The sequence below is a fragment of the Geotrypetes seraphini genome, chromosome 1 (genome assembly GCF_902459505.1).
Source record: "Geotrypetes seraphini chromosome 1, aGeoSer1.1, whole genome shotgun sequence".
NCBI classification, from domain to species: domain Eukaryota; kingdom Metazoa; phylum Chordata; class Amphibia; order Gymnophiona; family Dermophiidae; genus Geotrypetes; species Geotrypetes seraphini.
Window position 1 is genome coordinate 60,456,138 of NC_047084.1, and position 26,793 is coordinate 60,482,930.

The 26,793-nt window shown below is 45.8% G+C and overlaps 1 protein-coding gene across 6 annotated transcripts in view; it reads right to left on the reverse strand.

The window, feature by feature from the left end:
* ZNF131 (zinc finger protein 131) overlaps positions 1 to 26,793 on the reverse strand; it is a 195,275-nt gene that overhangs the window by 126,563 nt on the left and 41,919 nt on the right. Inside the window, exon 1 of one of the 6 annotated variants that reach the window (XM_033931954.1) lies at positions 23,046 to 23,179. The exons of 1 other annotated variant lie outside the window; for it this stretch is intronic. Coding sequence is in view for 4 of the 5 variants with exons in the window: in XM_033931933.1 (XP_033787824.1) it covers positions 22,239 to 22,292 (54 nt within the window). In the remaining variant the exon portion in view is untranslated. Of the gene's footprint in view, positions 1 to 16,645; positions 16,688 to 22,238; positions 22,345 to 23,045; positions 23,180 to 26,793 lie in introns of those variants that run through there. 4 more of the 6 variants (XM_033931933.1, XM_033931980.1, XM_033931972.1 and 1 more) reach the window with 4 other exon arrangements.

Sequence of the window (26,793 nt, forward strand, 5' to 3'; positions counted from 1 at the left end):
AACTTCCTTCCCAGAATCTTGAACTGTTCTATCAGAGTACTTCTTCTGTAGTCTCTCCTGCTGACATAATTTGTCCCGATGTGGATCATTACTGTAGTCTCTTCCGTCTCCGCTCCTTCCAGGATCTTTCCAAATTTTGTCCACGATGTCCTTGGTTCTTGCTCCTGGGAGGCAGGTGACTAGTCAACCCTCTCTCCCTCCTGCTATGTGGCTATCCACATGCCTCAGGATTGAGTCTCCCACTAGGATCGCTGATTTTCCCTTCTTCAATTTTCACTTCCGTCTCAGGTCAATGTCCTTGGAGTGTTTTGCTGCTTCTTCTTCTATGTCCTCGGTGTGCTTCGCTGTTTCTTCTTCTGGGCATCGACTAGCCATTTTCTCTCCCTCGTGCGGTGTTCTCTGTGGGCATCTTCTTTGAGGTCATCTGTTTCTTGTTCTCCCTTCCATGTTGGTGTTGGTGTATCTTCATCTTTCATCTGAAGTTTGTCTTTCATCTGAAGTTCGTTCTCTTCCACCCTCCTCCTGTAGGCATCCTCGATGAATTTCTCGAGTTCCCTGACTTCCTCCTCAATGTGTCTCTCATTCATGAAGTCTTCAGCTGTCCTGATTGGGTCCTCCATAGTGTAAAGTCCTTCTAGCTCCTGTATCTTGCTCTCTAGTCGCTTTACTTCCTTTTACAAGCTTTTCAGTTCCTGACACCGAGCGCATACATATGACTGTCTCCTCGAGGGGAGGTAGTCATACATATGACAGTCTGTGCAGAACACTGGAAAGCTCATCTTCTGGCCCCTCCCCTTTTAAAGGGGAGCTTCGGTGGCTGACGTCAGGGGTGGGAGGAGCTAACTCTCGCCGATCCCCTTAGTCTCCTGCCTCTTCTCTCCCCTACTCAGCTTCGGTTTGCCTCCCTTCCTTCTGTTTTGTCCTTCTAAATCCTCTCTCTCTCTCCTCTGCTTTCTCCTGCTTGCCTGTAATTAAGTATCTTCCAGTTTTTCCAATTACTCATAATCTGTTGTATGGCAGCCCCTGTCATAATAAGTAGAAGCCTATTACCGGTAATGTAATAAACAAACAAACAAAAAAGACTTTTCCTTTCGCTGTTAGGTCCTAGCTCACACTCACTGTTTAACACCAGCTGTGGCAGGATACACATTTCAAATCTGATATACTGTAATCACAAAACAGAAAATAAAATTATTTTTTCTACCTTTTGTTGTCTGGTCATTCTATTATTCAAATCATGTTGGTCCCAGGTTGTGGTTTCTGTTTGTCTTCTGTTAACTCGATCACCAGGGTCTCCTGCCCATTTGACGTTTTCTTCTTTCTCTGTGCTCACCATTCATCTTCCATCTCTGTACCTTCCCTTCCGCTGCCATATCCCAACATTTCCGTTTCTGTCCCACTGTCTACCATCTCTCTCTCTCTCTCTCTCTCTCTCTGCCTTGTGCCCTGGGTCAAATCTCTCTATTCCCCTCCATGCAGCATCTCTCCATTCCTCCCCTCCATTATCATGCACATTTCTTTCTCTCTCTCTATGCATCATCTCTCCCTGCCCTCCACCCTATGTCGAACATTTCTCCCCATCTTTTTTTCCATGCATGTCTCCCACCCCTCCACCATATGTAGGATTTCTCCCTCTCACCCCTTTCTACCTCTTTGTTGCTTCTCTCCCTTCATCTCCTCCACCTCCATGTCCAACAATTCTTGTGCAGCAGCTTTCCATCCCTCTCTCCTATCCCCCTGTACAGCAGCTTTCCAACCCTCCCTCCCATCCTCTTATGTATCAGCTGTCCATCCCCCCCTCCCCTCTCATCCCTCGGTGCAGCAGCTTTCCATTCCATCCCTCTCTCCCATCCCCCTGTGCAGAACTTCCAAATCAACACCCCCCATGAAACTTTAACTTTCGAGCCTCTTAAAGCAGCAGCAGTGGTGGTGGAGACCGGCGGGCGGGCAGAGACAGGCAGTGAACAGACTGCTCGTGGCCTGCCCATCAGGGCTTCCCTCTGCCATGTCATCAGTGGCGCGCCATAGGGAAGGCCCCCGTGGGGCAGATCAGGAGCAGCCTGTTCACTGCCTATTTCTGCCCGCTGGCCTGTCACCGCTGCTACTGCTTTAGGATACCCGGATAAGACCCAGATATGTCAGGAGACTGAAGGACCAGGTCTCAGCATAGTCCAAGAGTCGTCCCCCTATCTTCAAGAGAACTACTCCAGACCTGGCATCATTGTGCTTTTTTGGAGATTGTAGTGAAACAAGAACTGGAGACCTGGTTCCTTCAGGAACCTGAAAATCTGTCTGGATTCCTGGAAGGATCTCTGAGAGGAGGCTCCTTCTGAGAATTGATGAAAGCACCTGGAGCCAAGAAAATTATACCACTTGGAGCCTCTAGAGCAGGGGTGTCAAACTCAATCACATTAAGGGGTCGAAATCCAAAACACAGGCTAAGTCACGGGCCAGATCCCGCCTATCTCCACTCCAGACCCGCCCCCATAATAGTACTAATTGTAACACTATTTTTTTCCATTCATTTTTCATATATACACATAATATAATCTTATTAACAACATATAATGATTAACCACAAAATAAAACTATACAAAGCACATTGTTTGCTTCTCAACATTCATTCCTACCAGAACACAGATAACCTAGATGCAAATATTGGACCAAAAACTAAAAGTACTAATATATACAAACGAGACCCTAAGATTCAAGACTCTGTAATATGTACACCCCAGAGAAAAAGAAACATTTCTTTCTGAACAGTGCAAAATATAGACAGATGTGAATTCTCAAAATTGACACAATGCAATCACTAAATTGAAAATAAAATAATTCCCCCTACCTTTGTTGTCTCCCTCCCTCCATGTGGTGCCTCAATTAGGTGCCTCCCTCTGGAAAGTGTCTTACCTTCTGGCCTGCTCATGCCTGGCCATTTTATGCTGCCCGCGGCGCGATACGCATTTTCTTTGCCGTCCCCAGTGTTATCTTCTGGCCGGCCCCCTCTTCCTCACTGCCGCAGTGTGCACAAAGCTGCATGCTGTGGCTGCGGCGGCTCCTCGCACATCCTGCACCTCATCCAAAACGTCAGAGAGAAGGCTTCTGGTTCAGGCACAGGATGCGCGCAGGAGCTACTGCCTGAGGCTTTTTGCACTGCGGCAGTGAGGAAGAGGAAGCCGGCCGGAAGTTAACAATGTTTGTACAGCATTACAGTTGTAACAGTGAATGAGGCAAGAAAAATCAGTAGAGACAGATATAATGGCTACAGTTATCTTATCTTATAAGGAAAAGAGGTATGTCTTAAGTGTCTTCCGGAAGCTGATATACGAGGAGATCTGTCAAAGAGACATAAGGAGTTTTTGGAATTTGAAAGTGGACTCAAACATCTTTTTTCAATGGACTTGTTGAGGGGAAATGAAGGGGATATTGAACCGCTGCTTTAATTTTGAGTAGAGGAAGGAGGGCGTGACATTAATGTTTGTGGCGAGCCTATGGGAGTTTTTGTCCGTAAATGGCTTTGTGGATCATGCAGGTCATCTTGATATGTATTCTTTTCTTTACAGGTAGCCAATGTAGTTCTTTTAGAAGTGGAATGGCTTTTTCCATTTTGCTAGCTCTATGTTTCAATCTGACTGCTGTATTCTAGAGCAGTGTTCTTCAACCTTTTTACACCCGTGGACCGGCAGAAATAAAAGAATTATTTTGTGGACCGGCAAACTACTAAGACCGAAAAGCACAGTTACTTACCGTAACAGGTGTTATCCAGGGACAGCAGGCATATATTCTCACATGTGGGTGACGTCATCTACGGAGCCCCGATGCGGAAGCATTTTCAAGCAAACTTGATTGAAGATTTAAGTTTGCTCTGCTGCTCCACGCATGCGTGCCTTCCTGCTCCACTAGGGGGCGCATCCCCTCGTGGTCTCCAGTTCATTTAACTAGCAAAGAAGCCAACCTCAGGGAGGTGGGCGGGTTGTGAGAATATATGCCTGCTGTCCCTGGATAACACCTGTTACGGTAAGTAACTGTGCTTTATCCCAGGACAAGCAGGCATGATATTCTCACATGTGGGTGACCTCCAAGCTAACTGAAAAGGGATGGAGGAAAGTTGGCAATTTAGGCAAATAGATTTCGCAAAACTGATTGGCCGAACCGGCCATCGATCCTAGACAGAGTCCAGACAGTAATGGGAGGTGAAAATATGAACCGAAGACCATGTGGCAGCCTTGCAGATTTCCTCAATAGGTGCGGACCTGAGGAATGCTACGGAGGCTGCCATCGCTCGGACCTTGTGTCCCGTTACTCGACCATGCAGTGCGAGACCGGCCTGAGCGTAGCAGAAGGAGATGCAATCGGCCAACCAGTTGGACAAGGTGCGCTTGGAGACTGGGTGACCTAACCGGTTTGGTCGAAGGACAAAATCAATTGTGGGACTTTCCGGTGTGGTTGAGTGCGTTGGAGGTAGAAGGCCAACGCTCTCTTACAGTCAAGAGTGTGGAGCGCCACCTCTCCGGGATGAGAGTGGGGCTTGGGAAAAAATACAGGTAAGACAATGGACTGATTGAGATGAAAATCAGACACTACTTTAGGCAAGAACTTTGGATGAGTGCGAAGTACCACCTTGTCGTGATGGAATACCGTGAAGGGTGGGTCCGCCACTAGAGCTCACTAACTCGCCGAGCGGAAGTGAGCGCAAGCAGGAAAATCACCTACCAAGTGAGGAATTTTGGATGGCATTTGTCTGGGGGCTCAAATGGAGGTTTCATTAGTTGAGCCAGAACCACGTTAAGGTCCCAAACCACCGGAGGAGGTTTGAGAGGAGGGTGGACATTCAGAAGACCCTTCATGAAGCGAGAGACTAGGGGGTGGAGCGAGAGGGCTTTCCCTTCCAGGGGCTGATGGAAGGCTGCAATCGCACTGAGGTGTACTCGAATGGAGTTGGTCTTTAGGCCGGAGTGAGATAATTGAAGTAAATAGTCAAGGACCAGGGAGACGGGGACCGATACCGGGTCCTGGCTGTGAGAGGAGCACCAGGCTGAGAATCTGGTCCACTTTTGGGAGTAGCAGGTTCTCGTTGAGGTCTTTCTAGAGGCCTCCAATATCTCCTTGACTGATTGAGACACGGGGAGAGAAGTCAGGGGGAAAGAAACCAAGCATTCAGATGAAGAGATTGAAGATTGGGATGTAACAGCGAACCCTGACCCTGTGATAGTAGAGAGGGAAACCGAGGCAGAGGCAGTGGATCTCTGACGAGTCCGTGGTGAGAACCTTGCTGTGATGAGGGGCGAGGAAGAGTAAACCTTTGGAAAGATTTGAAGAGTCGGCCCACCAGCGGAGCGATCTTTGCAAGGAAGGAGTCACTGTCACGGGACAGTTGATCGGGTCCCGGTCTTGACGCCATTGAGAGGCCAGGGTCCATTGAGGGATTCTCAGATGGAGGCGGGCGAAGGGTGTGACATGGACGGTGGAGGCCATGTGGCCTAGGAGAGTCATCATCTGTTGAGCTGATACCGAGGTCAGCAGAGAGATCCTTTGACTCAGACTTACTAACGCCTCTAGGCGTGGAGGGGGGAGGAAGGAACGGAGGCGAACCGTATCCAGCGTGGCCCCGATGAACTGTCGGGAGTGTGAGGGGTGTAGTTGGGATTTTGGGAAGTTTATTTCGAACCCCAAACTTTGTAGGTAGGTAATAGTCTGTTGGGTCGCTGAGATAACCCCTTCCCTGGACGGGGCTTTGATCAGCCAGTCGTCCAGGTAGGGGAATACCTGGAGGCCCTGGGAACGTAAGGTTGCTGCGACCACCACGAGGCACTTGGTGAAGACCCGAGGTGATGATGCTAGGCCGAAGGGGAGGACTCGGTATTGTAGGTGCCAGTCCCCTACCTGGAAACGCAAGAACTTGCGGTGAGCGGGGTGTACTGGGACATATGTGTACGCCTCCTTCAGATCGAGGGAGCAGAGCCAGTCGCCCTCGTCGATCAGGGGGTAGAGGGTCGGTAGGGAAAGCATCCGAAATTTTTCCCGTACTAGAAATTTGTTGAGGCGTCTCAAGTCTAGTATTGGGCGTCGGTCTCCCGTTTTTTTCGGTACCAGGAAGTAACGGGAGTAGAAGCCCTTCCCCCGTTGGTCGGGGGGAACCTCCTCCACTGCCCTGAGGCGAAGCAGGTCTCGAGCCTCGGAGAGGAGTAGGGGTAGCTGCGTCCTGTTGGGAGGGCAATTCCTTGGGGGGTTGTCTGGAGGAATGGCCCGAAAGTTGAGAGAGTATCCTGATGAGATCACGCCAAGGACCCATGCGTCCGACGTGACTTGTTCCCAGCGAGGGTAAAAGGCTTTGAGGCGGCCCCCGATGGGAAGGAGGCCTGGGACTATGGCGGAGGGGGCCCGCCCCCTTCCGCGAATCCCGTCAAAAGGACGGGGATGGTTTGGAAGTCGCAGGCGGTTGGGACTTGGGCATGGCCCGGTGGTGGGCTTGCGGACGCCTGGGTGGAGGCCGTGAGAAGGGAGGAGTGAATTTTTGTGGGTAGCGGCGTGGAGGGGCCCTGAACGGCCTGGGCGCGGGCGGTTTAGGTTTTTGCCGGACGAGGGAGGCAAACGAGCATTCGTGTTCGGAGAGGCGTTTTGTAGCCGCCTCGATTGTGTCGTCGAACAGTTCTTTTCCCACGCAGGGTAGGTTAGCCAACCGGTCCTGTAAGTTGGGGTCCATGTCGACCAGGCGCAGCCAAGCTAGTTGGCGCATGGCGATAACAAAGGCTGCCTCTCTGGAGGAGAGTTTGAAGCCATCGTAGGCCGCGTGGAATAGATGGAGGCGCAGGTTGGAGAGGGACACTCCTTGGCGGGAGGCCTGTAGGTCAGTCTCAAAGGCTCTCAATAGTCCAATGAGGTGTTTGAGGTAGGATGTGAAGGTGAAAGTGTAGATTTGCACCCTAGAGGCCATCATGGCATTTTGATATAGTCTCCTGCCGAACTTGTCTAGGGTTCGGCCTTCTCGGCCTGGGGGGACCGCGGCTGAGACCCGGGATGGGTGGGCCTTTTTCAAGGAGGATTCTACTAGCAGCGACTGGTGGGAGAGCTGTGGTTGTTCGAATCCCGGGTAGGGTACTGTGCGGTACTTGGCCTCCATTTTGGAGGGTACGGCTGTGACCATGTAGGGGGTCTCCAGGTTCCTGAAGAAGGCCTGTTGGAGTACCGGGTTAGGCGGTAAGCGGAGGGACTCTCTGGGCAATGATGGCATATCCAGCTCCGCTAGGTATTCCTTAGAGTATCTGGAGTCAGACTGGAGGTCTAAGTCCAAAGCGTGGCCCATGTCCTGGACAAAGCGAGTGAAGGATGGGCGAGATGTTCCCGAGGCCCCGTGCGGGGTCGGTGAACGAGACCTCCGTCGGGTGGAGAAGGATGGGGAGGCTTCCCTCGAGTATCGAGGTTCCTGCTCCGATCCACGCTCCGAGACCGGGGAAGTACTGTGAAAGTGTTCCGGGGTCGTAGATCTCCGACATCTCGAGCAGCCCCTCGGAGACGATGTCGGGGTTTGAGGTACCGATCGGTGTCGAATCGGTGACCTCGACCCGGACTCCCTCGGTGAAGACCTACAACCTTGGGTCGGAGTCCCGGTCCGAGGGGGAGTTCGGAGGATGCGCGGGTTGGAGAGTGATAACTTAGCCACCCTTAGCGGTCCTGTACGAGGTGTAGGTGAACAGCCTCGTAGAGTGGGGGAACCCCGGGCCTTCTTGGAGGTACGGCGGTTCTAGGTTTCTGTCGTTTTAGCACAACGTTTTGCACCGCGGCAGTCTGTGGAGGGAGAGCGCCTCGGGTGCCTCGGTGAGGAGTCCGAGGAGGATGGAATGCGGCGAAGCTTGCGCGCTTTTCTTCGAGGTGGCTCGATGCGAGGCTCAGGCTGGTCTGGCACATACGGGGTCGAGGTCGAGGCCGGTTGCAAATGGGCCATTGCAGCGGACAGCTCCGACGAGATCATCGCTCGGAGTAGGTCCTGGAAAACGGGCACGGACAGCATCGAGGGCATGTCAACTGCCTCGGTGCACTCCACCGGGGGCGACCTCGTATCAGAGTATTCCCGTGTGGTGGAGGCACGGCCCGAAGGCTTGGAAGGCTTCGCCGGGGCTGTAAGCATGGGACTTCCGCCATGTGTCGCCGGTATCCCCGAGGCCGGTTTCTTTGCTGATACAGAACCTGAAGAGGGAAGAGGGGACTTACCCGGAGCCGAGGTTTTCTGTTGTCCCGAGGACTTCGGGTTCGAGTCTCGAGGCGATGCCGAGGTATTCGGGGCCGAGGTCAAGGCCGGGGCCGACCTCGAGGCCGAGGTAGAGGGTTGGTCTGGGGCGAAAAGATCTGCCATTCGGGCTTTCCTTCGACGGAGGGTCCGGTTCTGGAAAGTAGCGCACTGGGGGCAGGAGTCGGTTGGATGAGCGGCCCCCAGGCAGAGGATGCACCGGCGATGCGGGTCTGTGATGGAAAGAAGCCGCTCGCACCGGGAGCACTTTTTAAAGCCGGTCAAAGGCCGGGACATAGAATCTAAACTGGCCGCGGCTCGAATAGCCACGCGGCCACGGGGACCCGGAAGCGTCCGGGTCGGTGAAAAACGAAGCAGGAACAGTTGAAACAAGAAAAAAACTCGCGCACAGCGACTAAATCGAGAAAAACAAGAAAAAATTGCGGTGCTAGAAGGCAGTTGGGGCAGAGCCTGAAAAAACACGACTTCTAGGCTCAGCGGAAAATTTTGAACTGGAGACCACGAGGGGATGCGCCCCCTAGTGGAGCAGGAAGGCACGCATGCGTGGAGCAGCAGAGCAAACTTAAATCTTCAATCAAGTTTGCTTGAAAATGCTTCCGCATCGGGGCTCCGTAGATAACGTCACCCACATGTGAGAATATCATGCCTGCTTGTCCTGGGATAACAAAAAAACACATTTTCGCCCCGTCTCCACAAGCTCGGTCCCCACAAACCATCTGATCCCATCTGCACAAGCCTCAGTTATGATTTTATATTGAACGTATTTTATTAAAGTATAAAAAGAAACAATATTCTGGACAATTGTCATTTTATAAATATAAATATTCAGAGCAAGGACCAACAAAACCCCTGTCTCCCCTCCCCTTCACATATATCCCCTCTACTATCAAAAAAACTGAACAAGCCAAATTATTACAGAATGCTACACAGAATACTGCAGTCACACATGATAGGAATAGTGTTAGGCTTTGCAGTCCCCAGTTATGTCTCTAGCAGGATATATATTTCAAATCTGATATATTGTAATGACAAAATAGAAATAAAATGATTTTTTTTCTACCTTTTGTGGTCTCTGCTTTCATCTTCTTTCCACTCTTCCTTCCAGCATCTGCCCATTCCATCCACTGTATGGCCTCTCCCCCTTCCATATGTATCTGACTTCTTTCTATGCCCCTCTCCCTTTTCTATCCAGCCTGTGCCTCCTCTCTCCTTTTTACATCATTCATTCCAGCTTCACTGCTTTCTTCATTTTTATCTCTCCTACACCAGATCTAGCATCTTTATCCCTCTCTCATTTCTCTGCTGACCCCCTTTCCAGCATCAATCTCTCTCTACTTTCTCATTCCTGTCTCTCCCCTTTCCCTCCTCTAATCTCCCTGCCAGCTGTTTCCTTCCTTTTTACCTTCTCCCTTCCCTCCTCCCCCCTATCCAACAGTAGCTCTCTTTCCCTCTTCCCCTCCCAGCAGCATCTCTCTTTCTACCTCTCTCCAGGTGCAGTAGCAGCTCTCCCTTTATCCATCAGCTTCCCAGCCTCCAACAGTGGCTTCCTCTCCTTCCAGCAGCTCTCAGTACTTGCCTGCAGCAGTGATTTCCTTAGGCAGCCTTGGGTCCTTTGCCGCCTCTGAGGAAAGGGGAAGTTGCCAAAGTGAATCACTGCCCTGGTAAGTACAGAGCTGCTAGGAGAGGAGACAGCCACTGTTGAAGGCTCCCCATTATCTTACTCCTGCTGTGCCCTGCACATTCGTGATCCACCCCTCCCCAAGCCGGCAAAAACAGCTTTGCACCGCAGGCTCTGCCGTCCAAGATGAGCCGGAGGCCCCTACCTGCCGCATCCTGCACGTGGGCAGACTCTCAGCACAAACGCTGCTGATGGCCCCAATCGACACGCTGACCTCCCCGCTCACGCTGACCATCTCCTCTCTGCCTGCACTTTACCCGCGGCCCTCTTCGGCGACTCAGCATGGGCAGCAATCAAGACAGGCTGCCAACGTCGGGACCTTCCCTCTCTGAGTCCCGCCCATTTTGTTTCAACTTCCTGTTTCCGCATAGGCGAGACTCACAGAGGGAATGGCCAACGTTGGCAGCCTGTCTTGATCGCCCGAGGCTGGGAGGAACAGAAGATTTCTGTGAACACCACCGGGGCAGGAAATTTAACGGCGTCCATCTCGCCGGTCCTGTGCGGACCGGCAGGAATTTTCTGTGGACCGGTGTTATACCCAGGGGGTAAATGAACTCAGCATAATACGTGACATGTCTCCTCAAGTCTGCTTATCTGACCTCCTTGACCTAGGAGTTGTCAAAACAAATAACAAAGGACCAGTACCAGCTGTCTTACTAAGAGGCAAGCAGTTTTCCCAGCTTTTCACCCAATATAAAAGACGGGACTTGCCTCTAACCTTAGAACCCAAGACGTCTCCAGGAATACAGAATCCAAGACGCCTAAAAGGGACAGTCTCCCGTTTCTACTCGCCTATCTATTGAGGGGTTCCCAATTGTGAAGGTAGAGTGTTAGCCTGAGATACGGTGATGATATTTTATTCTTATATATATATGTGTATAATAAAGTGTGATTGTTTATGCTTTATATTGTCTGTGTGCTTTTCTGAGTGTCACTGATCATCCCATTTGACAGAAATAAGTGGCGGAACAAATTGGTACCAGAAGTGGGGTTGATCAATGTGGTCAGAAAAGCTATCTAGGAAACAAGGGGTTGAGGAGCAGGCTCCCAATCCCTCCATTCCGCATGGGAATGACAGTATAGGTAAATTAATGGCCACTGGGTGGTCTGTAGAAGCAGGATTAAGTGAATCCTGTACTTTTGGAAGTGGGGATCCACATGAATTATGTGCCTCCTTACAAAAGGTGAAAATCTCAAAAGGAGAAGAGCAAGAAGTAATTTCTAGACAAGGAAAGATGATTTTTGTCAGACTGGAGGAATTTGCATGAAGCTAAACATGAATTACAATTGAAATCAGGAGAGCTGGAAAATAAAAGGTGTAATCAACAGCATGCCATTAGAATGCTACAATGTCAGAATAAGTTGTTAATGGATAAGGCTGTGCGATGTGCACGATATAAATACAAAAAACGGAGGCGGAAAGTGAGTTACAGAAAAGTTAAAATCTTAATTTATCATCTGCCGGATCCAAACAAACGGGATGGGGATATTTGGGATTCAAATTATAATAACAGTGAGGAGTATATATGTGTTGAAGGAGAACAGGCAGAAAGTTTAGAAGCAGAGCCTGTGAGGAGACAAAGATTACAGGGAAGTCTACAAACAGGAGAAAATCTAACTAGAAATAATGTTATGGAGGATGTTACTCCACATGAAATCATGGATACGATGGCACGCTTTACACTGCAGCCTGGGGAACCACTAATACAATGGGTAATTCGGGTGCAGGAGATGGGCGCAGCAGGGATTATGTGGGATGCCACAGATGCCCCTAAATTTGTTCAAATTAGTCAAGAAGTAGCAGTACAAAATGCGTTACGGGAGGATCCTTATCCTGCAAATAATGCCCAATGGTCTTTATTAGAGATAATTAGTAGGGGTGTCACGAAGCGATATCCACTTGAATCGGATTGGCCCTCAAATGATAAAATTTGGTATACATTAAAAGATGCTCAAATGAAAATTAAGGAGGAGACTATGAAGGTAGCCTTAGTAATAGGTCACACTGACATATATATGTCATTACCTTTTACTGTGTCCATGAGAAATAAAATTATTAAGTATGCTGCACCAGCATACAAACAGGTAATGATAACTTTGTTGATCAATCAAATAGACAGGACTATTTTGGAAGCCTTAGAAGCGGTCCGACAGTTAGGAGATTGGGGGGACTGGGGACCTCAAAATACTTTTGATAAAAAGAGAAAAGGACAATCCAATTCAAACAGGGCTAATCGGGTGTCTTGGAGGAATATGTTTTTGGCATTAATAAAAGATGGTGTAAAGAGGGAAGAAATAGATGGAAAAGATACAGGGACATTATGGGGAATGTACAAAAGTAGAGGACTGGGAAAGAAATCTATGCCACAAGCACAAGTGAACAAAGGAGAGAGGGAGGATATTTTGGTGCCAACAGCCCCCCCTGAGGAAACTGCTTCCATTCTTTATCCTGATTTAAAAGGGTGGAAGTGTTGGGAGGATCAATAATGTGAATGCCGAGCCTCAGTGTTTGCCTGGACCAAATTAGAACAGCGTCCACAGGTAGAGATAAATATTTAGTAGAAATCTGGGGAGCAAAAGGTACAAGCTGTAATGGACACTGGGGTGGAGGAATATAAATATCAGGATTGGGGGGAAAATTATACAAGCAGGAAGAATATTACAAATTTTAAAGGTTAACATTACAGCTTTCCGATGGAATCTATAGTTTTGGTAAATTGCCAGACATTCCTATGAGAACCAATGCATTTTTTTTCCTATTCCTATAGTGGAGCAATGTCCAGAACAATTTGCATCCACTTGGCAAGGGAGGCAATATACATCTACCAGACTACCACAAAAATACTTACATAGTCCCACTTTCTATCACAAGATTATAGCAGAAAGTGGGCAAAAGGATGCCGAGAGGGGATAGAGAAAGTTAAACAGAAAATTGTAAACTTCCCTTCTCCCCAAAGTAAAAAACAGACTTGGGCCTTTTTGGATTCTGGAGGCAACATATTTCACATCTGGGGTAACATATGGGGTACCTTTATAATGTATAAAGTTTTGTTAGATAGTATAAGGAAGTTGCACTCCAAGTAATTTTGCAAATGTGTCTTGCAAATGTGTCTTTTACCTCAAACACTAACATTGTGAACCACTGTACCTGCACGTAAACCTCTCTTGTATATTTTATAGATTAAAACTTCCCTGCTTGCATCCTCTTACGATTGTGTGACAGAGCTTTGAAATGGAAGAAAATAGAAAAGAAGACCAGTAAAACTATATAGAGCAATTAACTTAAGTTTCTATCTCTCTTTCTTTTAGAAGCTTAGTATCCAGACATGGTCCGGAGAACCAATTTCACTGTGCCACATTTAAAATACTTCCAGCACTGTGACCTGATAGTGGGAATCCAATGGATACCAAATTTGTTTATGACTCTTTTGATTAATAGTGTGCTTATTTACAGATTAAATTCAACCCTGAATCATTACCGATGGAAGAAAGCATGCCGGAGCTCTGTGTTTGTCTGTTTCTGTTATGTGTTATCTGTTTTAGCTTATGGGGTACCCCAACATTGCACATTGGCCATTTCCAGAGTTTATTCCACCCCTTCTATTAGTCCGAATGGTACCATATCCCTTTCCAAAAAAGATTCCCCCACTTACAAGAAAGTATCTTATGAAAACCATGCTCATAATGATTTTATGCTATGGCTCATACAGCCCAATTATATTTTAGTTAGGGGTTATATTATAAGAGGATATCTGAAGAGAAAAAATTAGAAAGCTTTATACCTGGTAAAATGGTGTTCATTGGTATTTGATATTTGCTAAATAAAATAAAAAATGGTCTCTCTTTATTTAACTTACCAGGTATAAACAGTGCAGTGCACATCTCTGACATAAGTTATTTTGGTATTACATTCTGTACGTGTATATGGTCTCTTTTAAGTGACATAATAATTATGTCCAAAACATAAAAAGGTGTATTTTCTGAATGTCCTACAGAATACCTTTAAGTGCATTAGTGTTGTTTCTCTTATCTCACACAAATACTACCTTACACACAAGTATTGTGTCAAATGTTATCACATTCTGTACGTGTGTATGGTCTCTCTTAGATGACATAATAATTATGCCCAGAACATAAAAAGGTGTATGTTCTGAATGTCCTACAGAATACCTTTAAGTGCATTAGTGTTGTTTCTCTTATCTCAAACAAATACTACCTTACACACCAGTATGGTGTCACATGTTATACATTCTGTACATAAAGTGTTTTTTTTCTTTTTTTTCTTCTTCTCGTTTACCACTAGGGGTGTTTAATGTAACTAAAGCATTGAAGCTAAACAGTCATGATGAAATATTTTCCTTGGAAAATCACGTACTGGGAAATGTTATTCCATATAGACTTTCATCCCTTTGTGATAGAATTGGTCAGCTCTGCTCTCTTATTCTTATGATTTGGCTAACATGCTGGGTTAAGAGAAAATTTCACCAGATCAAGAAGATGATGACACGCAACCAGACAAACAGTGCCGTGCCATGACGCTATTATGTGGCACCGACTTGGGAATAGAAGTGAGCCTATATCCTGCCACTTCACATTAGGGCTGGTCTCTGGGGGTGGTGCACGTGAATCTTACGTGAGTGAAGGCATGTGAGTGGCATAGCAAGCCTATTGAAACTGGAGCATAGCCAGACCCTAACCAAAGCTGCTAAGAAAAACAGTATACCAGATAACTGCAGTGATCGATGGTGAATATGATGCTACCCTAAATGTATGTAAGCCATGAGTAAGAGCACAAATATAATATTAAGAAGATTATTAATTTCCATGATTCCCTATACGTGATACTTTCAAGTAAAATGCCTAATTAGCAAGAAATATTAGGGAATGCAAGAATACCAGGTTTAGAACATAGGGAAATAATTTATGAAGGGAAAATTAATTTTCCCATTTTGCCTTTACCTAAATGTAGAATAAATACTATTGTTTCTAAAATACTGGCTGGCAAGCAAGCATATTTTGGCTCCAGAGTAGCAGATGTATTTAGATGGGAAGGTGAATGGGTGCCAAATACTGTACATAATTATGAACTAACGCTACGATATGATCAGTTAATGTTACATGTCGTTAATGATATCACAAAGAATTAACTTTATCTCATTGATTTAAAACCACATCACATTCTGTACCCTTAGATAGAAAATGGTGTAATTTTGAAATGAAACAATGTGTCCTTTTATGGTGATGCCTTTGACATTGGGACCCCAATTAGGGTTTCCCACCTATCATGGGCAACAAATAGATGAACAAAATAAAACAAATGTGTCATCTATGAACCATGTTCTTTATAAAAATGTTTTTGTTGCTAGCAGGACTGTTGAACTTGTGATTCCTGTTATTCAAGCTCCCTTTTCAATATGTTTATATCAAATGTAAATATTAATTTTTCTTTTGCCGATGTATTTTATTGCCATCTATAAAGAAAGCCATGCAAAATATAGCAATCAGATCACATTAAAGCTACCACTACACCCCCTTGGTGGAATGCTTTTACTAGAGGGAGGGCTACGGCACAAAAGGTGTTTCTTCATTCCTTACTCTATATTTTTGTTTAACTATCCTTATGTTAACATTTCTTAATTGTGGGTTTACCTATTGTGAATACAAACGGACACTCTATCCCTTTATTTGGATGACTTTTTATTCGGAGGACTACTTAATTGTAAGGTGCAGACTTGAGTATCCAGGGGTGGAATGTTATACCCAGGGGGTAAATGAACTCAGCATAATACGTGACATGTCTCCTCAAGTCTGCTTATCTGACCTCCTTGACCTAGGAGTTGTCAAAACAAATAACAAAGGACCAGTACCAGCTGTCTTACTAAGAGGCAAGCAGTTTTCCCAGCTTTTCACCCAATATAAAAGATGGGACTTGCCTCTAACCTTAGAACCCAAGACGTCTCCAGGAATACAGAATCCAAGACGCCTAAAAGGGACAGTCTCCCGTTTCTACTCGCCTATCTATTGAGGGGTTCCCAATTGTGAAGGTAGAGTGTTAGCCTGAGATACGGTGATGATATTTTATTCTTATATATATATATATGTATAATAAAGTGTGATTGTTTATGCTTTATATTGTCTGTGTGCTTTTCTGAGTGTCACTGATCATCCCATTTGACAGAAATAAGTGGCGGAACAACCGGCACCGGTCCGCGGACCGGCGGTTGAAGAACTGTGTTCTAGAGTGTCTTAATTTTTTTAGCTCTTTTTTCTGTGATGCCACTGTACAGAGCAGGGGTGGCCACACTTTTTTGGCTTGCGAGCTACTTTTAAAATGACCAAATCAAAATGATCTACCAACAATAAAATTTTAAAAAACACAAAGCACATTGTACGCAGAGAAAATGTTAATTATCATTTGTAATCGGGTTTATTTTTCAGAGGTCAAGGCAGTTGACTTTAAAATATGCAGTCACCTCAGTAACACCTATACAAAAATAGACAAATACACCCCCTCCCGTTTTACTAAACCGTGATAGCGGTTTTTAGCGCATGGAGCTGCGCTAAATGCCCCTCACAGCTCCTGACGTTCATAGGCTCCCTGTGCTAAAAACCACTATTGCTGTTTAGTAAAAGTGGGCTATAGTGCAAAATATAGACAGCAGATATAAATTCTCAAAACGGACACATTTTGATCACTAAATTGAAAATAAAATCATTTTTCCTACCTTTTTGTCTGGTGATTTCATGAGTCTCTGGTTGCACTTCCTTCTTTTGTAAATCCAATATTTCTTTCTTTCTGCCCCCTCCCCTTTTCTTTCTGTCTCTCTTTCTTTCTCTCTCCCCCTGCCTGCCTGTCTTTTCCTCTCTCCCTGCCCCCTCTTTATTTCTGCCTTTCTTTCTCTATCTCCCTGCCTGTCTTTTTTTTCTCTCCCCCTGCCCCCCCCAAGTCATCGCGCCGATTTCTCCACTTCCTCAATTTTTTCCCTAACATCCCCCAAGCCATCACGCTGATTTCTCCCTGCTTCCCCAAGCCAGGCCTGGCGGGTACAAGCGCCAGGCCCACAAGCCTTCACCTCTGACATCAATTCTAACGTCGGAGAAGACGTTCCAGGCCAGCCAGGCAGCGATTGGCTGGCCCAGAACTTCCTCTCCGATGCCAGAATTGACGTCGGAGGTGAAGTCTTGTGGTTTCGGCACTTGCACGCACCTGGCCTGGCTCGGGGAGGTAGGAAGAAAAAGATTGCAAAGGCAACGCGATTAACTCACGTTGCCTTTGTGATCCACTGTTCGATCGCGATCGACCATTTGGGCACACCTGGTATAGAGAGTTGCAATTGACTAGGTATGGCAGTAGTATTGCTTGACTGATCATTCTAAAGTTGTTTTGAGTTAGGACTGATCTGATTGTTCTTAGTTGTCCTAGTCTGAAGAATAATTCTCTCATCACTACATTGATTTGGTCTTTATAGGTTAAGGAAGAGTCAAGAATGATGCCCAGTACTTTTGAAGTTCTTTCTATTTTCAGTTTCTCTCCTAAAGTTAGTTCTACTTCTGTGCATGGTAATGAGTTGAAATTGCAGAACAAGAGAATCTTGGTCTTGGAGTTGTTTAGTTTGAGGGAGTTCTTTTGTGTCCAGACAATTAGGTAGTCTATTGTATTTTTTACGTGTTGTAGTATATTATCCAATGTATTTCTGATGTCGCAAAGGAGAAAGATGTCACCTGCGAATGAGAGGATTTGGACTTGTGGAAGGGTGAAACTTTCACCTTAGATGCATATTTATAGATTGAATAGAGGGAGAGGGGTGGACCCTATCACCCTGACTTATGGAACTCTGCAGATGGCCTTCCAGCTTTGTGATTTTTTTTCTGTCCTTCTATACCTCATAAGATCTATTTTTTAGGAATTGGGAAAACCATCGTAGTACTTTTCCTTGAGCTCCCAGTTCATTTAATCGGCGAGAGGGAGAATTAGAAGGCCTTGAGCATGCGCAGATGCATGCTTAAGGCCCGGCAGAGGCAGGAAGATCTTCTAGCGGCACCGGCACGTCCTGTGGGCTGCGTGCCGGTGTCAGACAGGGGGGGGGGGTAAGTTCAAGTTGTTCAGGTGGGGGGTGCCGATTCGAGTGGGGGGGGGAGCAGCGCCGCTGGCCTTGGGAGGGGTGGGAACGTATCAAAGCGAGTTTCCATTATTTCCTATGGGGAAACTCGCTTTGATATACGAGTATTTTGGTTTATGAGCATGCTTCTGGAACGAATTATGCTTGTAAACCAAGGTTCCACTGTATTTATCATTTTTCAATAACATATCAAGTAAAGGTAAAGTTAAGCAGAAAATAAAATACAATACAAATTGTACAAAATAATCATCCATAATAAGAAAATTATAGCTTAACTTCAACTCAAGTCCTCAATATAGGATCCAAGGTGTAATATCCGCAAGCAATATTGATAGAGAATTCAAAAGTATAACAAAGAAAAAGAGCTCAGTTAGCTAAGAGGATATCAAACAAATCAAAGAGCACTCATATTTCCCCTCTTCCAGGCGAGCCACTGACAAGAAAGCTGTCAATTGGGTCAAAGAAAACATATTTTTTCATATGATACTGTATCACACATTTACACAGATGACGAAGAAAAAAAGTCACCCCCAAGAGAAATAACACCTGGCTTTAAGATCAAGAATTCACATCGATGTTTTTGTGTGTCCCGTGCCAGGTCTGGAAACATTAATATTTTATACTCAAGAAATTCTTTTTATTTTTAAAGAAAATTCTAAGTAACTAGTTTTTGTCTGGCACTAAAATAACTGTGAGAAGGCGGCTTGTTTCTTACGATGTATTATGTGTTTTTGAGGAGATCATGCATGTTCCATAGCTGTTGATAGCTAAGGCATGTTGTCTTGTACCATGCTAGGAAGTTCTTCACCCAAAGGGTGGTGGACGCCTCAAATGCGCTTCCAGAGGGTGTGATAGGACAGAGTATGGTATTGGGGTTAATTCTACACATAAGTTCATGTAATGCTTTTTCTTCTTCTCTACCCACTATTTTAAGTTCTTGTAAACCGTGTCGAGCTCCATTCTCATGGAGATGATGCGGTATATAAACTTAAGGTTTAGATTAGATTAGAAGAAGGGATTAGATAATTTCCTGAAGGAAAATGGGATAGAAGGGTATAGATAGAGGATTACTATACAGGTCCTGGACCTGATGGGCCGCCACGTGAGCAGACTGCTGGGCATGATGGACCTCTGGTCTGACCCAGTGGAGCCACTGTTTATGTTCTTATGGAGATGACAGTTATTTGTTTCCAATTCATCTCTAATATCACATTGTGATGGTCAGTCCTACCTAATTACTGGGTGTCTTGCAGGTTGAGCAATGTTCAGGTTCCAGGTGGTCTCTCAGTTATATCCCAGAGGTTGCTGAGGAAGAGAGGAGACTTACGGCCTCTTTTACAAAGCCGGCTTTGTTGCGCTAATGGCCTCGAAGCCCATAGAGATTTAAAGGGCTTCGGGGCTGTTGCTGCGCGGCAGCCGCTAGTGCAGCTTTGTAAAAGAGGCAGTTAGTTTTGAGTGCCTTGGTGGCTGGAATGTTTTAGTTTGTTCTTCTTTGGTTGCTGGGCACGTTGTTGCGCAAAGGAGCACACCTTTAGCTTGCGCCTTAAATAGCATCTCATTGCAGAGCATGGGGGGGGGTGCAGCAATCCCCCCATGCCGGCCCAACTCACTCCATTCCCCGGTATTGAAGATGGAGAGGACATCACCGGCCTGGAGCTCCAATTAATACGGAGCTGCTTTCTTTTAAATTTGGCACTTCTGTGGTAATGGTGGGGCAGAGCGATTCTCCCACACCCGCCCAACTTGCTCTACAGCATTGGAGGTGGACGGACGCTGCCATCCTGGAGCTCTCGTTAGTGTGGAGCTGCAAATGAGGTTCAATGTGGATAAGTGCAAAGTGATGCATGTCGGTAACAAAAATCTCATGCACGAATACAGGATGTCCAGGGTGGTACTTGGAGAGACCTCCCAGGAAAGAGACTTGGGAGTTCTGATCAACAAGTCGATGAAGCCATCTGCACAATGTGCTGCAGTGGCAAAAAGGGCAAACAGAATGCTAGGAATGATAAAGAAGGGGATCACGAACAGATCAGAGAAGGTTATCATGCCGCTGTACCGGGCCATGGTGTGCCCTCACCTGGAGTACTGCGTCCAGCACTGGTCGCCGTCCATGAAGAAAGACATGGTACTACTCAAAAGGGTCCAGGGAAGAGTGACTAAAATGGTTAAGGGGCTGGAGGAGTTGCCGTAGTGAGAGATTAGAGAAACTGGGCCTCTTCTCCCTTGAAAAGAGGAGACATGATCAAAACATTCAACATACTGAAAGGAATAGACTTAGTAGATAAAAACAGACTGTTCACACACTCCAAGGTAGGGAGAATGAGAGGGCACTCTCTAAATTTGAAAGGGGATTGATTCCGTACAAACGTAAGGAAGTTCTTCTTCACCCAGAGAGTAGTGGAGAGCTGCAAGGCTCTTCCGGAGTCTGTTGTAGGAAAAAACACCCTCCAGGGTTTCAAGACTAAGCTGGACAAGTTCCTGCTAAACTGGGATGTATTCAGATGAGGCTGGACTCATTTTAGAGCACTGGTCTTTGACCTGGGGGCTGCCACGTGAGCAGACTGCTGGGCATGATGGACCACTGGTCCGACCCACAGCGGCAATTCTTGTTCTTATGTTCTTTTAAATTTGGCGCCTTGGTGGCAATGGCGTCTCATTGCAAAGAACTGGGGAGTCAGAGAGATCATCCTACACTGGCCCAACTAGCTCCATTCCCTGATGTTGGGAGTAGAGAGGATGCCACAGCCTGGAGCTCCTTGGATATATTTATTGAAATCAGTTTTGTAACATAAAATATGCTGAAAATCTCTGTCTCTGAGCGATGATACAATAATACACTTTCACATAATACTATGATGACTGGTTATTGGTGGATGAGAATCTCAAAACCTTGAATTGGACTGTTTTGGGTTGCCCAGAGATGCTGGTTCCCCTTTGACGCCTGGTAAGAAATTTATTCTCTTTGGTGCTGTGTACTGTACGCCTGGGTTAGAACATAAGAATTGCCGCTGCTGGGTCAGACTAGTTGTACATCATGCCCAGCAATCTGCTCACATGGCAGCCCCCAGGTTAAAGACCAGTGTTCTAAATGAGTTCAGCCTCACCTGCGTACGTTCCAGTTTAGCAGGAACTTGTCCAACTTTGTCTTGAATTCCTGGAGAGTGTTTTCCCCTCCGGAAGAGCGTTCCAGTTTTCTACCACTCTCTGGGTGAAGAACTCCCTTACGTTTGTACGGAATCTATCCCCTTTCAACTTTAAAGAGTGCCCTCTCGTTCTCCCTACTTTGGAGAGGGTGAAAAGTCTGTTTTTATCTACTAAGTCTATTCCCTTCAGTATTTTGAATGTTTCGATCATATCTCCTCCTCTCTGTCTCCTCTTTTCAAGGGAAAAGAGGCCCAGTTTCTGTAATCTCTCACTGTATGGCAACTCCTCCATACTCTTAACCATTTTAGTCGCTCTTCTCTGGACCCTTTCGAGTTTTTCTTTTTATTCTCTTCAATGCCTGTAGATCTCTTTTTTAAATTCCCTATGCTAATGCAAAGCCAATCTAGCATTACAGAGACTTTCAAAGTGGTTTATTTAACTGATTAATTTGGCCAAATACTTCTGCTTGCACTTTTGTTATTTCTATTTCACAGCTATTGCTATTCTAATCTTGGTGTTTCACTCTCTCGGTTGGTTTTATTAAGAATACAAAAAAGCCTTGGATTGCAAGTAACTTGGTTTGCAAATGTTTTGCAAGACAAACAAAACATTTTATTAAATTTTAACTTGATATACAAGCAATGTCTTGCAATACAAGTACACACAGTATGAACACAACTGAACTGATGGTTCTCTCTCTGACACTGCAAGAGTGTAATGACTGTTCTAAATAAGCAAAGTTTTGCAGTACAAATACATACAGTATGCACAGGTCACATCATCACAACTGAGCCGATGGTTCTTCTCTTGCTGACGCTGCAGGAGTATAGTGACTGTTCTAAACGAGTGAGGTCTTGCAATACAAGTACGTATGGTATTTTGTTTTAAAGGTTTGGGGTTGTGGAACGAATCGTTTAAGGTTCCAATATTTCCTATGGGGAAACTCACTTTGATATACAAGTGCTTTGGATTACAAGCATGCTTCTGGAACGAATTATGCTCGCAAACCAAGGTTTTACTGTACTCTTATTTCCTGTGTGAAGAATTCTCAAACCTTTTCTGGGTAACATCCCTCTTTCCTGGTTGAAGGGATTCCAGGTCTTATCATCTACCCATCCAAATGGATCTTAGGTACTTCTCACAAGCTTACTCAGATGAAAACTCCAGTAAGCCCTGTTTAAAATGTTTATGACGTCATGATAGTTCCATGAGACTTATCGCATAGTGGAGGCAGAAATTTTTCCTAACCACCCAAAACTATACCCGCCCCTCCAGTTTTCTGCACGAGTAAAGGCTTCGCCACAAGAAAACTTACAAGCCACATGGTCTAGCTATGCTTGCTTACTCTATCCCTTTTATATATGACAACCTGCGGGAACCCTACACCCTTAGCGAGCAAACACAGCAGCAACTGCCAGTCATTTAAGTGCTAGCCAATTACAACTCCTGAGGGCGGAGCCAATCGATCCAGAGCGGAAAACCGGGCCTATAAGTGGGCTTTCACGCTAGCAAAAGGAACCGGAAGGCCCACGCTACTAAATAATTACGAGAGGATGGGCTAGTGCAAAAGAGCTAACCACCAATAAGACATCGCGACAGAAGCTCAAACACAGTATGGACAAGAGAAAACTTTGTTTCTCTTTTATTTTTCAGAGAAGGTATGTGAGGCGAGGTCCAAGAGGAATGATCGCGCGATTCAGAGCTCAGAGCTAACTAGACAACCGTTATTACGTCATCAAACCGCGCATTAAATTTGTTTGTTTTAATAACGGATTTTCAGTGTGAAACAGTTAAGTATAAGCCTGTAAATAGTAACTTGTTTGTGAAATGTTAACATGGTAAGGTAAAACCTAGCACTTACCAGAGCAGCTTGTACCCCAGCGTTTGCTTCCCTTGGCCTCTTCTTCCTTCTCTCGATATCTGGAAAGGGCGGGCGCTGTAAAAACTCGACTCGGATTCCCAGTGTGCTTCTTTCGGGAAATGACGTCGATGGTAGTCTGCAACCCGCGCGACAGTGGGAGGAGGGGCGAGGCAGGAGCTTTATCCTTTGGTCTAACATAACTGATGAGTCAAATTAAAAGTAGCTTATAGAACAAAATTGCAGATTTTTCGAGGGGGAAAAAAGTTAACGCGGAGAGGTATGTCAACAATATTCGTATAACGTGCTGTAGGTATGCCTTAGGGGACGCCAACAGGAGGGCATATTCATGTATACTTGTGGAGTGGTCCGGATAAGATTGGAGTGGAATCCAGTAATAAAACTATTGTCAGGTCCCCTAGGTCCGCTTTCTGGGCATGGTGGCCTAGGTTTTTGTTTGTTCTCCTCACCCCACCCCACCCCCACCTCCTCCACCACCAAAACACACACACAAAAATTAGTCTGGCAGAGATCCAGCAGGAATAGGCACCACTATCCAGAGATGGAAATTGAGACCACAATAAACTAGGGTTATGGAGAAACTTACCATAATAGCTATACTGGTCCATTTAATGGCCCAGTATCCAGTTTCCAATAGTCACCAATTCAGATCACAAGTACATGACAGAAACCCAAATAGCAACATTCCATGCTACCAAGCCCAGGGCAATCTGTTGGTTCACCATGTCTATCATAATATCCCCCAAAAAATTTTAACCCCAATGTGATAATGTGACAAGCAAAAAGAGCTCAAATAGTCAGGAATACAGGCAGCAATACAGACAAAACAACAAACAGACAACAAACACAGTCAAGACAACAAAAAACGGACAAGACAAACAGCCAACCTGATACAGGCAGAGACAACTTACAGACAAGAACACAGCCAACAACAAATGCTAAAAATACTTAATACTGAAGTACAAAACCAAAAGAAGTCAAACAGCCTCACACTCATACCATTCAAATTCAGAGTATCAAATATCACAAGATATAAGTGACACACAATGCCTTAAGTCTCACCCATGCAACTGCAGGGTAACCCTAGTTTCTCTCTGGGCCTTGGCAACTCTCATGGTGTGGGCATCTCGGGGAACCTCCCTTCTCTCCCACATGATTGATCGGGATATGGACGTTTTTTTCCTTTTTTGCTCAATTCCAGGCTCGGTGGGACATCCCTCGTCAGCAATTTTTTGCCTACTTGCAAGCCCGGCACTATTTTCAAAGTCTCCACCTACAGTTTGGCACAGGGTGGATGATGGGCAGTCCCCTCGATGAGTATCTCCTCTCTGTGCCAGCTTCTCAAAATTCCCTCTTGGTGTGGTATAGGGTGCTCCGTTCTTCTACCCCTCAGGGGCACCTCACTCATCTTCGGGATCTGTGGAACAGGGATCTGGCGGCTTCCTATACCCCTGATACTTTTCTGGAGCTTTTTCACACCTTACATGCTTATGTGAAATCCGTGACTTGGCAGGAGACTCAATTCAAGATTCTTCATAGGGCTTACATCACTAGGGAGAGTGGTGCTCTCATGGGTTTATGAGACACAATTCTGTGTACTAAGTGCAAACAGGCACCTGGGACGTTTCTGCATTCCTTCTTGGAGTGTCCTGAACTCTCCTTATGGAACTCTTCCTTTACGCAGCTTCACTTGGTCTTGCAGCGTGACTTGGATTGGGATTACAAGACGCTCCTCTTGGCCGATCAAAACTTGCTAGAAGCACAGGGCCTCACTGTACCTCAGCAGCGCTTTATTTATTTGACCCTATTAACGGTTAAACGAACCATCTTACAGTACTGGACCCAGGACGGAGCTATTCCCTCTGGAATGCTGGCCAGGTTTGAGTTTTGTTATAAACGCTCTGCCAGTCCGGAGGTCCGAGCATACCTGGCTTTATGGAGAGCGTTCCTGCGGCTACCTCTAGTCTCCCAACATGGAGGGAGGGGAGGGGGATGGGGTCTGAATGGGGAGTGTGAGTGAATTGCTTGATGGGCTGATTGGTTGTGTTGTATGGTATGGATGTTGCCCCTTGTGTTGGGGATTGCTAGGGAAGAGTCTTACATACAGAAAAATTTATGGGGTCACTGGGGGAGCCGGGCTGTTTCGCTGCTAGATTATCCTGAGACAGTGGTTTGGAGCTTTCTATCCGTCGCTGCTTTCCTCCTCTTAGCCTGAAGAGGGAGCTCTGCTACATGATCTCCCACTTTCTCTTCGATTTGTGCCCTTGATTTTGTGATTTATTCTGGGTGGAGGATCTTGGGCATCTCCTCTTTTTCTCTTTTTTTATTGCCTATGGTTGTTATGTTGTTCATATTTCCTATGCTGCTGGTGCTTGTTTTGCATTACTCAGAGCCGTTCCTGTTCTGCATCTGTTTATCCTGTATGTTCCTCTGGTTGACTTTAATAAAAATGATTTGCAAAAAAAAAAGTCTCGCCCAATCAGCAACACTCACTCCTACCCTCAAGATGAAGCCCCCCTCCTATTCCTATACTTCCTCTCCTATACCTCTCCATCCTCGCAGCCTTACACAACCTATCCCCCAACAATAACATCAATCCCCCATGGAACTACAAGCAATGAAGACCTAGTCCACCAGAAACTTAAAATCAATCGACGGAACACAGTGGAGAATCTCAGCATATCCTTCCCATACTCTGGAACAAACACAATCGCAACAAACACCGAGAACAAACGAATCCTAAACCCCTCAACAACCAACCACCTACAAAATGCTCAACAAAACCAAATGAAATCAACATCCCCTGCATATACGTTAATGCTCGATCAGTGGTAAGCAAACTTTTCATCCTAAATGACCTAATCACATCCAATAACATTGCTCTGACATTCATCACAGAAACATGGCTGAAAGACCTCTAAAGCCCTGAACTCCCATACCTCTGCCCACAGGGTCACAACATTCTTCATCTTCCCAGAAAGCTCAAATAAGGAGGCAGCCTGGCAATAATCTACAAAAACTCATACACCATCATCGAGACAGACTCAAGCTCCCAACCCACCCTAGAATACAACACCTGCAAGCTCGAAAGTGAGCACAACCTTGCACACAAGAACATTGGTATCCTACTCTACAGACACCCTAGCACTAATTCAGACTCCATCACAAAAACGATGGAAATAACAAACCTCACTTGCCAACATGACAAACTAATCATACTCTGTGACATCAACCTACCCCTCGAATCTGCAGAAAATAAACAAGAACTGAAAGAAAAAAGAAAGGCATACTACTCAAAACAAATAGGAGAAGGACCCCAAGACACAAAAAAGCTATTCCATCTACTAAAAGGTCTCGCAGACACCACACCCTACATAGCCAACAGCAACTCCACCCATCCTTCAGCCACCCTCTTAGCCACATACTTCAAAAACAAGTTCGCAAACATCAGAGCCACATTCAACGGAACTCCCTCACACATAGAGACCTCATTTCCCCCCACAGAAAAAGAACCAGTCGCAGCAGATAGAACTTGGTCCCATTTCGCACCCATACAATGATCAGACTTCAACAATCTATACAATAAATACAGCCACGCAGCCTGTGACCTCAACCATTGCCCCCTATACCTACTGAAAACCTCAAGTACATTATTCCGTTCCCTGCTTCTACAGTGGATACAATCTTTACTATTAGAGGGTCATTTCCCACAAGAACTCAGCGAAATCAT